Genomic DNA, 13,027 nt, shown 5'->3' with positions numbered 1-13,027 from the left:
CATATAGGGTCGGCTAGGAATGGATAGTTAAGGGCCACTTACAATCAGGGTCGACTAGGGATGGATAGTTAAGGGACACTTACAAACAGGGTCGTGTAGCAATGGATAGTTAAGGAACACTAACAGACAGGGTCGGCTAGGAATGGATAGTTAAGGAACACTAACAGATAGGGTCGTCTAGGAATGGATAGTTAAGGAACACTAACAATCGGGGTCGTCTAGGAATTGATAGTTCAGGAACACTAACAGATAGGGTCGTCTAAGAATGGATAGTTAAGGAGCACTAACAGACAGGGTCGTCTAGGAATGGATAGTTAAGGAACACTAACAGACAGGGTCGGCTAGGAATGGATGGTTAAGGAACACTATCAATCAGGGTCGGCTAGGAATGGATGGTTAAGGAACACTAACAAGCAGGGTCAGGGAGGAATGGATAGTTAAGAACCACCGACAATTCGGATCGTCTAACAATGGACCACTAACAGGGACCATTTACAGGATTGAAAGAAATAATATTGCTAAAGTATGTATGCAGCAGATAAAAAGTTATTTTTTAAATAAAAAGATTTTATGATTTATCAATACCCTTACATGTTTAATTTACTTACACCATTTTACGATTCATCAAATTTTTAGAATTTCCAAATAGATCAACGCCATTCTTATGTTTTTGCTAAAGATTTCCGACAAAGAGTAAGTCTGATCGAATGAAATCAAGAAAAGACTGTTCTATATATTAATGTATTTATTACAGTATACCAAACGTTTACTTTACGTTTTTTCTTTGTCCCTCTATTCATTTAGAGTAAATAATTAATTGATTATATCCTAAAGAAATTCTCACCTGTTCAAATATGCAACGTAGTGTTCTTGTGAAGACGTGAGGAAGTTATCAATCACCCACCAGCCCAGCCTCTTACCACTAGATCACCGTACCTCCAGGGACCAATTACAAACTGTCACATCCAGGGCTTTAACTATCAAACATGTCTCGTTGTACAGTGCTATTTATAACATAGGATAAGTATAATGAATCGACTCGCTCAGAAACAATCTGATTCTATTTTGTTTTAATGGTCTTCTATTTCCAACATTGTGTTTTCTTATCCCATAGAGTTACGGACGTTCTATATTGTGGGCGATATGAAGCGCCTCCCCTGCTGGAACATTAGGTCTTAATGTCTCAATGTACAATTGTCGCTATACAAATCGTAATTTTGTTCGTATTAGCCCTTTTGTTTTCGATTTTGTGTCTAGAAAACTTTTTGTCGATACCTCGTTATGTAGATATTGTTTGCTGTTTGTTTTTAAATTAAAAATCATGTGTTGTATTCAACATCTTCAGTCTATGAAATAATCGGCATCACGAAATGAAAACCTTATATTCTACACCCAGTTTATCTTTTTATATATATGTTTGCGGAAAGATTATTTATTTGTTAATCATTGTCATTATTGAAATCTAAAATAGAAATACTAATAAAATAAACAAATAAGTAGATAAATGAATAAATGAGTAAATAAGTAAGTATATAAATAGATAAGTATATACATGAATAAATAAGTAAATGAATTAATAAGTATATAAATAAATAAGTAAATAAATAAATAGATAAATAAATAAATAAATAGATACTCCAGGCAGCATAAACTTACGGTAACAGAACTATCACATGTTTTAGAATAGAGCATCTCTTGCAGATGAGTATCTGTCAAAAAAAAAAAAAAAAAAAAAAATCGATTAAGGGTGATCGATAGAATTTTTCGATTTCGTGATAACAAGGACAGGGAGGATTTTAGTAGGATGACACATCTGTCAATATAAGATGCAGTAAATACACGATTCATACATTTCTGTGGTCATTACTGTGCCCAATACACCTCAACACCTAAACAACTGGTCCGAGCGGACAATATAGGTCAACATGGAAATAAATATCTTATCCACTCCACGCTCCATACTGTATACTGATATTTTTTATGATGAAATTATTCAGGTTTTGGTCAGGATAGCGTGAAGCATGCACGGAAGTAAGGATCCCTGATCTGTGTGACACAACAGTCTGTCCAGTCTGACCCTTTAACTGGGGTGTCTTCACCCCTTAAGGACCTTTACTGGGTGTGACACCATCATGGAACCTCCAAGATACGTTTTGCTATTTCTGTACCTGCTTTGTGTATTCACAATAAGGGTGTCATGTTCTTTTTCGAAAAAGGTAAGTTCGTAAAGGTCAATATTTACATTTGATAATTTAAGTATCGTTCGTATTTTAAGTCAGAAATATATATTGATTGCATGTCAAATTACATTAAAATTGCTTTGGGTTGTACACATTTTAGAGTTAAGATGTTGATCTCGCGTGATTTATTTATTTTCATTTTTGAGAAAGGAGTTAATAATAGACTCTAACGTTTATTTGCGTCTTCAAATATTTTCTTATATATCGTCAAATATTTTCACGTGCCTCATCAAATATTTTCATGAGCGTCATCAAATATGTTCTTCAGTGTGACATCAGATGGATGAATGATTGCATAATTAACAAAAGTAACATACATTATTTTATACTGTACAAGTTAAATTATATTATCCTATTATTATAGTCAGAAAAGCAATTAAGGTGACCCCTAAATTTTGCAAATACTTCTTTTCAACGTGTTTGTGATTCAACGCTTAATATAAAAAAAATGTGCGATTAAACAACTATAATTTATTAAGGGATCAAAAGGAAGTGACTTTCTCCTTCCAAAACTGCATCTGTTGTGTCCCACAATTATTATTTTTAGGGTTTTTGAGCTTAGCACCAAACGCGTTATAATTAAAATGTAACAACAATTAATATTTTACTACTATATGAATTTTTTTTTACTTCCGTCATTAAACATTATAAAAACTTACAGCATAAATGAACTTGCTTATCTTAGCGAATGCGACACACTGATGTTTTCAGTACTTAAAGTGGAGTAGAAAAGATGGAATTTTGGATTTCAAAATGGCCGCCAAATTGGTCATGCTTTTAAACATCCCTTCTACAAATAACAGACATATTATTTGTGTGGCTCAATGTTTTAGTTGCGTGTTTGATGTTAAGATTGACCATGCTTTGCTCCATATTACAAAAGCCAAAAAATAAAAAATAAAAAATCTCTTATTCTACTACCTTTTCCTCTATTATTCTACAATTGTCTGAATTCGCCAATTAATCATCACGTTAATCCGTTTAAATTCAGATATGGACAAAACCAACAATATCGAGTTTATATGTACCTATACATAAATGTTTTGGAAAGCCTTGTATAAACGTCCCTTGTATTGACTTCTAAATTACAATATATATATATACATTTCCTGTGCTTATACTCACAACATTTTCTTTACTGATTAATATCAATATATTTGACCCAATCATACGGTTTCTCCGCTAAATGTTAATGTTGAATACGTACATTATGATTAGATCGTCAGCAAATCTTCCGCACACTAAAAATCTGAAATAAAGTATAATTCAAGCAAATATTATACAGACACAACACTTAATAACTTGTATGGCAGGGTGGCACAGGGGTAGCAAAGTTGTCATTCATTAAGACGGCCGAGGCTCGCTTTCCCAATCGAATGTGAATGAAATAGGGTCACGCGATTTTCTTTCTTGGTGCTCCTGTTTCCTCCAACATAACGGCTTGTTTGTGTACTTCCTCTGAACCAACAAGAGTGATTAATATCCGTTTGTAAATCGCTTTGTAGTTGTTGTAAAATAGGTATAAAATACACTTAAGAATTCGTAATTAGATCAATATTTTCTTTTTTACAAACATACATCAGACATTCTGTCTTGGTTTAGTATTTTTTGTTGTGCTTTGAGACATAGCTTCATTTTTATATCCAACAATCAACTTTTCGAATTAAACGGCAATATCAAAATACAAACTCTTATTTGTTTATATTACAACAATTGCAAAACAAGTCATATAAACTTATATAATTCACACTTATCGGCCCGGATGGACGCGCACGAGGCGTTGTTACTGTTGGAGGAACCAAGAGAACCCGTGAAAAACCCACGTGGTCGAGCAGGTGACCCATACCTGCTCAAGTCTGATCGGGGACTCAAACCCTGGCCGCCTAGGTGAAAGACAAGTGTGTTACTACTGTTTCCACCACCCAATGTTTAGATGTTTCATCGGTTCCGACTGGATAAGAATTTGATTCTTTTGGGTGTCATTTATGCTTTCATTAATGGCTATTTTAATTTGAACTTGTCGATATTTGATATTTTATAAGTCTTAGTTTCATATGTATTGTTAAAGTGGAGGTGGTTCACTATTGTCAATAATAAGAGTAATAAAAAAGGCCGATTAAAAATAATATCAACAACTTTGTAAAATTCTACATCTTTAAATGTTAATATATTGACATGATGTCATTTTCACTTCGAAGACATTCTCTGGTTCCTTGAGAGATGTTAGGTAGCACTGGATCTATCGATACAATAAGGTTGTGACGTGATTTATCATTCAAATGATGTAAAAAAAAATTAAAATAAAAAATCATGTGATTATATCGAACATATGTTATTAATTTCGCGAATCACCACCTTGTAGTTTTTCTAAAGTGAACACTTATACAGAATTTTTTGTGCATATGTAACTTGCTTGATATTTATTTTCGAGCCATCTATAATGAAAGCGATGCAAGAGAAACTAAGCATCTCTCAAATATTGCCAGTTATACAGTTGGTATTTTGGTATAGCTATTAAAACCGAAGGATGTTTAATCATCCATTTTCAGTTTAACTGAACCACTTGATAGCAGCGTTAATTAGACACTGCTATATAAAATTACTATGAGGCCCTATCCAGCGGTGCCAAGCTAATATCAGTTTGATATACATAGATATACTTAGGTGTATCGTCCCATGAAGGAATATCGACATGGGTGCAGATTCGTCAGAAAGTGATGTCTCTGTCCAAACCATTAAATACATCAGATGGTAGGACCCCTCTCTGACAGACTGGCAGGTTTATGTGGGTTGCTTAAGAAATGGCGCTAAAAACCGGAAACAAACGCTCTGGGTCGATGTCTTTGTGGACGATTTAATAGCTTAGCAAGGAGCCAGCATGTATTTTATGGACTTATCATAGTATTAATGTAACAGGTCAAAATAACTTAAGATAAATATCAAACTTTTGTTTAAATTCGAAAATACTTTTAATAGTTAAGCTTGTTTAGGTAATTAAAAAACGACAACAAATTTTTAAATGAATATGTATGTGTTTATGATAATCATTAAAAGCGACAATTAAGTAATTTCATAAATCATATTGCATAACCTGCCTACTAGCTACTTCATGAAACGTAATTACTTTGGATGCATTTAGAAAAAAAGATAAGCTTTATAAGATATATGTACAGTACATACATTATATAAATTACTTTATATATATGTCACGGTGGTCCAACTTTAATAATAGTCTGACCAACAACTGTACATGTAAGGTGTATATAGATACTTGCGCTGTGTATCGTGTATAATGTTTTGGCCCCAGAATCATCAACATAAGTTTGTTAACAAAAAATATTTTCTCGTATTTTTCGTCATGTCATAAGCCGCATCAATTGTATAAAATAAAAAAGAATGTAAAATTAGTTTGATGAAAAGAGACTTTTTCGAGATTTTGATAAAAGTTTAACGGGTTTAACTGATTTAAAAAACGATGACCGATCAGTAATTTATTATTCAAAATTTTCCCTTCGTTTAAATTTTTCTATATTGATACAATGGGTTTCATCATTTCTATCTCGTCAAATCTCGTAGGCAACAAAGCTTATTGTTCTTCTAATCATAGTATATTGTTCCTTGCACCTTTTCAGTTTATCTTCCTCCACATTTCTTTTCATTTGTACTTGTTTAAAGAATTAATGATAACAATGACAATAGACTTTATTCATGATCAAGGACACTTTTGAGTTAGAAGAATCTTCCTCTTTAAGTTGTTGACATAACAAATGTATCAATTTATATTAACAACAATATTTAGCCTAACACGTACAGACGTAGATATCGCAGTAAGGTTAATTAAAGAAATGTTAGATAACACATGTCATGATTACAGAGATGCTATGATTCTGTATAAACATGTGATACATACTGTAAAAGTGAATATTTTCGCTTGTGGAAATTTTCGCTTAGCCAGCTTCCAAAGTGTTCGCGGTGTGGATGTTTTCGCGCCGTCAAGATACTTTTGCGCTAACTTGTATCTTTTATATCTAATATTTTTATGTGTTAATATATTCGCGTGTGGAAATTTTCGCGTATATTTACTGATAGCGAAATAAGCGAAAATTTCCACACCGCGAATATTTCCACTTTTACAGTATGCATATAAATATCATGTCAGTGATGTAAGGTAAGTATCATATTTATCAAACAGGGGTTGGAAGTTACATCAGATAAAATAATGACAAAGGGTTTCATGATTGAGATAAAATTAGACTTTTTTTTTACATTCAGATTTTATGCTAGTCGGGTTTTAGCACTACCTACCATTGTGTGTCTACACATTCCAAACTATCGGCCCATTGAATAAAAACGAATTAATAAGACATAATTACCTTTTTTTGTTATTTACATTAAGTTTTAATGCTAGTCGGGTTTTGGCACTACCTACCATCGTCTGGCAACACATTCCAAACTATCGGCCCATTGAATAAAAACTAATATCTAAACTTCTCAGTTTTGTGTTAATAATTTCAGGGCTTGTCGGTTTTATCCTTAATTTGACATTGATGGTATATTTTCTGGCATTAGATCTCAGGGAAAACAAAGCCTAGACTTCCTGGACCCATTGTATATTGTTCTTTGTACAGTTTTATAGATATTCCTGCAAATCTCTTTTCTTCACAGTTTTTACCCCTTCAAAGAATTTCGCAGTTTCTCCTCGTGCCAGCCTTCTTTTTCTAAGAAAGTACTCAAAGTATCTTCCGGGATTAACAAATAATTAAAAGATCTTACCACGAAGCAGTCACAATTTTCTCTCTCTCTCTCTCTCTCTCTCTCTCTCTCTCTCTCTCTCTCAGTACAATCCAAACGATGTATATACATCTGCACCATATTTGCTTCGTCATTCTAGGTCTTTCAAATAAGGCGAGGGGCCAAACCTGTGTGACCCAGAATAGATATTAGGAAAATCAAAAGGGCATACACAGGCTTTAAAATATATAAACAAAGGCTCAGTTTCCTAGACAGATAATGCATTTGGTACATTTAGGACTTTAAAGACTCATTAACCCTTAATCAAGAACTAAGGATTTATAATTTGCTGACCTTGACAAGAATTTCGTAGGAATGTTTGGAGTCTACAATTTTGTAGGGTCTCCTTGTGGCAGTTGGTAAGTATCTTCCTGAACAACATATGAGACGCCCGTCGCATATCATTCAGAGCAATACGGGTAAAGCATCTTGCCCGATGACATAACCTCGACAATACAGACTGACCCGTTTTTAAATGTCCAGTGAAACTTATACCGGCACTGATAGGAAGCGAGCATCTCAGCTCTTCCCCTGAGGTTATTTGGTCGGCGCCCTAACCGGCTAAGCTATCTCGGGAACTTTGGAAATACATTGACGAAAAATGCCTACAGTTGTTATATGAACTGCCACGACCTCTACTGACGAGAAGTTATTAACAAATGTTCAGATCTCTGGGATAATTGCATGTGATTTTCGACCCCTACTTGGATAGAGACAGTATTACCCAGGGAAAAACAAAGGCAAGGTTATGACAGTACGGATTATACAAAACAACACAGTGTGCAAGTTTAAAAAAATAATTTAGAATAAGATACAGTACAGGACAACGAAAAACTGTATAAAACCATCATACCGCCTAGGACTCGTCAGGGATGTTTATTTTAAGAGCACGTGTAATGTATCTATTTATATAAGTATATATATAGCTATGTTACTAGTAATGATGGTAAAAACAGATGTGTAGGAGGTACTTGTTAGCTATAATTACACCAAATCATCATGAATGTCGCCAAGTAACTGTTGGGGGAAGTGAGGACATTCAGACAACGTGAACTCTTAGTGGTAATAAGGAACTAAACAACAGGCAGAGGGCCAGAAGTTTTACAATACATTTGTATCAATATCAGGATTCGAGAGAAGGTGTCTTACGGGAATTATGTCGACATCTCATTCAGAAAAGATATATTACCTTGAGTGAGGTAATGTCCGACCTGTCCAATGCTTCTTGTCTGATAGTTCAATTGACACCTGTTTAGTTCCTGTATTGAAAATGTGACTTATCCCCGACTTTATCTTGATTTTTGTGCGTATCAGAGTTGAAGCAGAATACGCTTACTCTTCCGAAACACCTGGTCTTCATTCTTATGACGTACTTCACTGGTGATTTTATTTGTTTGTTGTTGTTGTTGTTGTTTTATGTGTACCAAACATTTTCTTTTCGGGCAATAGGAACAAAAATCTCAAACGGTTTCTAATACACCGCCATATTTCGGGGTTAGTCCCCTTCTGTTTAGCCCTCCAACTCGTTTTAATGAATTAAAATCAAAAGATTATTCAACAGATTTGCTAAATTAGCATGCTTTAATGCAGAATAATTATTTGCACCAGGCATGTTCATTGGTTTATACTTTTATATTAACTCGTTAGGTAAAAAAAGCACACGTCGCCGTTTGTGTCGACGTATTTGATTGGCAGATACATCGGCGTAATAATTTCTAAGGCAAAAGAGTTCGTCAATTAAAGTTGATGTCCAGAGTGGTATAGTAAATAAGATTATAAGGATTGACTTCAATATTCAAGCTGTAACACAAAATACCGACATGCACTCTCATCCGCGGAGCGACAGAGAGAAGATCATCGTCTTTTCGAAATAACGAAATAACGAAATGGCACATATAAGTCACCATACATCCTAGACATCTTGCGGTTTACTTAGAGTACACTCATGTCCCATAGAAATATAACCTACTTTCAAAGAGTAGAATTAAGTTTGATATAGTTAACGTTTTCCCTATATACTTTTATTGATTTCTTATATACCGCTATATCTAACCCTCATCCTTGTCCCCGTTGCTTTTTTTTGCGTCCTTATATTTTGCTTATTATAAATCATATGTCAGAAAGTTTGAATTACATATTTAGTAAGACAGTTTTATTTACTATTTATTTTCGTATTTTCAGGTTGATGTGAGAAATCCTCGGTTCAACAGAACGACAGTGAGACATCTAAACACGGGAGGTAACTCTATTCAGACAATTCATGCAAGTAACCGCAATACTCACATTGCTGGCATTACGAATGGAAAGTCCGTCGGAATAGGAGGCGTCTTAGGCGCCAAGGAAAGCAAAGCTATCGGAGACAACTTACGGAAAGGGCTTCGGAAAGTGCTTCCATTCGGAAATAATCTAAAACAGAAAAGTCGACCGTCGTCGGCAGGAAACCACGTGACAAGGAAATCTAATTTGATTTCAAGGCAAGCGAAAGGTAAACAACATATGAAAACCACGCGTAAAAACATGTCGGCTGGAAGAATTCGATCTGGTGTGGGAAATGTTATCAATAAAGTAATCAACGTACACAGAAAGTTTGTTGGACGACCAGCTAGCGTTACCAGAGTTCGGCAGAATAAGGCCGTAAGCGGTAATGGAGCTAGTAGCGCTATTAGTAAATCGGGTGGCGAAAATCGTGTCCAACATATGCCCAGGAAGACGAATGTAAAAACCAAGATGGCGACGGCAACTGGTGTGATTCAGAGTAAGAACCAGAACACGGGTCGGGGTTCAGCAGCTGGAACGGTTCGAAATAATATTAACACTGTCAACCCAAACACAAGACCGGTACGGGGTCAGACTGTAGCCGTAAGAGGAGTATCCGGCGAATTCGCGATCTGTTTCATCTAAAAGTAGAGGCGGGACTTCAAGATCCTCTAACATCAGACAAATGTCATCGCCAGGATCATCAAACGGTCGCGGTGTAGCTATTTCGAGTAACAACCAGCATCAAAATGGGAAAGTTTGGAATAGTAAGGGCAACACAGGAAATGGATTTTCTAAAGACAAGATGTCAGACGGAAGTATGGGAATGAAAAATAGACAATTTAACAGTGGACAAAATACTCACCAATTGGCACGATTTAATAATAGAAATTCAGGGAGGTTCCAAAACGGACAAAATATAATGCAACAAACATCACATCGCGGAGGAGGCGGTGGAAATCCCTCCTTTCATGTATCCTCGGGTATGCAGTCCAATATCAGGCGAAGGAATGGAGGTATTCCGAGAGGCATTTCTAACAGTGGAAAACGAGTAGTGGTTCAAAATGGCCGACGTATTATTGTATCTCCTTCCCGTTTTAACATGCATCGTAGACGTTTCCAAAATACTCAGCAGCAGCAGCAGCAACAACCGCCACGCCAACGCCAGATCCGAATAATAGGAGATCCATTGGACGGTGGTTTGGAAAACATGGACATTGATAATATTATAGGACTGGCTTCGAAAATCGCGTCTGTCAAATTAGCCAACTCAGTGTTGTCGTCTGTGAACGGACAGGAGGGGACGCCTCAACTGTCAAGGTTTTTAATCAACTCCGAACTCGATATAGTCCCGGAAGTAATTGTAACGGCCCCTAGACAAGTCATACGGGCTCCCAGGCGTAGAGTTACAATAAAACAGCAGGCACCGGAAGTCGGTCAATCGAGGACTCCACAAACGGCTACCACCGAGATCAAGGTATCTCCGAGCGGGTATGGGACACCTGTGTTAGTCAGGTCGGGCGGTGTAATTCAGTACTCGCGCGTGGATCAGAACGGTAAAGAAATATCTAGTATAACAATAAGCAAGGGTAAACAAACCAATGCCGTAAACAATGCCAACACTGTTAAAACAAATAATAAACAGGGCACTGGGTCGGGAACCGGAACTGGGGCAGGAACCGGAAGTGGAAATGCCGCTAATGGCGGTACGAGTAAGCAAGCACCTGAAGGGGAATTAGAAATGGAAATTGAAGAGGGTGTTTCAACAACCATTACTACTATTGCAGCTTCGACAAAAACTAGCAAACCCCTGTTGCCTCCAACAACAACAGTAGCGAACTCCGTGATTTTAACTTAAAAGATTTGATTCTTTTAGTGACGTCACTGTATCGGTTTTCGGAAATATTCATGTTAATAAGAACATAAGTGATTGACTAGAGGGGATAAATGACCGCCAGTCCATACCAGGCGAAAAGAAATATGTATTTGGAAAAGAACTTAATGTGGCAATATTTGAAAAAATGTCTTAGAATGGAAATAAATAGGGGGTACGTTCAGTTATACAGTAATAACTGTACCTAGAACACCGAGACGTTCCGATATATGGTATCCTATTGAAAGCAGACGGTTGCTATGGTGACAGAGCTTCGGAATATAGCTACCTTTGACAGATATCGATAATATATTAATTTTATTAAATCATTCACCAAAGGGATGTATTCCAATGTTATTCATCAAGGAGAGTATGTAAATGACGTCCCCCTAGGATGAACTTGAACATCTTTTGTCGAAGGGAATAGTTAATCTCGAACTGTACTAAGAAGTTTTCCACCTGGACATACGTTCGTCTTTTAGTAATACTCGTTAGTTAGATCGTTGATGTAACATATGATCATGTACATTAATTAGAATTATTGGTAATTACCCAGAAATACAATATGACGTAACAAAAGGTCACAGTTGACTAAATATAACTTTGATAAGATTAATTACGTCATGTAAAAAGTTGATTTATATTGTATTATTTCCATTGTATATTGTCATATGTTAACTATCATATTTTGTTATATTTCAGAACGGCAAAAAATAAAACTTACAATCTACCTTTTACTGTAAAAGACGAGCATTCCTGATACAAATACGAAAGGTTAATATTGCTTCAAAAATATACACAAATAAAAAAAAATGGAAAAAAGAATCAAACCTGTCATAACGTGGTAACTAGAACGAAATGCAAATTTTTCAAAATCGAGCGTGAGCAATACTTTCAATTTCAATTACATTTTACATCACAAACACAGAAAACATCCTTTATGAATTTGGATAATCTGTTTAGAACAAAACAAACAAACAAACAAAACAAAACAAAACAAAACAAATATTAGCACCATGGCTGGCTGAAGTTAGCAGTTGATTCGTTATTGGGGATTCGAATAACGAATCCGCTGCTGGCGGCGGGTTCGTTATTGGCAGCGGATTCATAATTTGAATTTTTATAACGAATCCACTGCTAACTTCAGCCCGCTCACCATGGGAACATCGAAATAACATGAAAAATCATTAAAAAAACATTTTGCCGAAATTACGAGAAAAAAACGTAAGATATTATTGAGCATAATTTGCCAACTTGGGATTGTTTCATGGATTAGTAATCTAAATTAAACTACATATTGTACATGTTATTGTTCTGTCCACTGGTGACTCATACATTGATATCCATACACCAAATGTGACTTAAACAATTCTCTTGTATTTAAAAAAAAAAGAAAAAAGAAAAAAAAGACACTTTCATCTGGGAAACTTTACATCATATTAAATCTTCATTTGATTTAGATATCAGAAAATTCCTTTGTATTAAATTTTGATACCAACAAAATCGTTAACTTGATTTTAATAACAAGGGATATTAATGCAAAGAAGGGCTTTTAATCTTTGATAAACAGAGTTCTATATTTTTTCTATTATTTTTGAAAGACATGATCGATAAGCGTAAATGTCTATGATTCTAGTATTATTTCTATACTTAATTGTATTACTTTTGCCAAATCCCCTTGCTATGAAAGAAAAGGCAATAAAATATGTTTATACTCCTGTCATCCATAGCGGACATACACTATATACATAACGTCTACACTAGAGACAGGACACGTCTTGTAAGGGGTGTTTGAAAAGTTATGGAGATGTCATTATTTTACATAATGTTTCTCGAAAAATTAAAGCTTAAAAAACTAAATCGTGAC

General features: G+C 35.3%; 1 protein-coding gene across 1 annotated transcript; it reads left to right on the top strand.

The window, feature by feature from the left end:
* Nucleotides 1-1,988: 1,988 nt before the first annotated feature.
* LOC117314903 lies at nucleotides 1,989-12,375 on the top strand. The gene is made up of 2 exons (XM_033868999.1): nucleotides 1,989-2,216; nucleotides 9,213-12,375. The coding sequence occupies exon 2, from the start codon at nucleotides 9,973-9,975 to the stop codon at nucleotides 11,143-11,145; it is 1,173 nt and encodes a 390-aa protein (XP_033724890.1). The 5' UTR covers nucleotides 1,989-2,216; nucleotides 9,213-9,972; the 3' UTR covers nucleotides 11,146-12,375.
* The last annotated feature ends 652 nt before the right edge of the window (nucleotides 12,376-13,027 follow it).

This window comes from Pecten maximus, chromosome 17 (assembly GCF_902652985.1).
Source record: "Pecten maximus chromosome 17, xPecMax1.1, whole genome shotgun sequence".
Classification (NCBI taxonomy): Eukaryota; Metazoa; Mollusca; class Bivalvia; order Pectinida; family Pectinidae; genus Pecten; species Pecten maximus.
The sequence above is the reverse complement of the archived record's forward strand: the minus strand, read 5'-3'. Positions and strand labels throughout refer to the sequence as shown.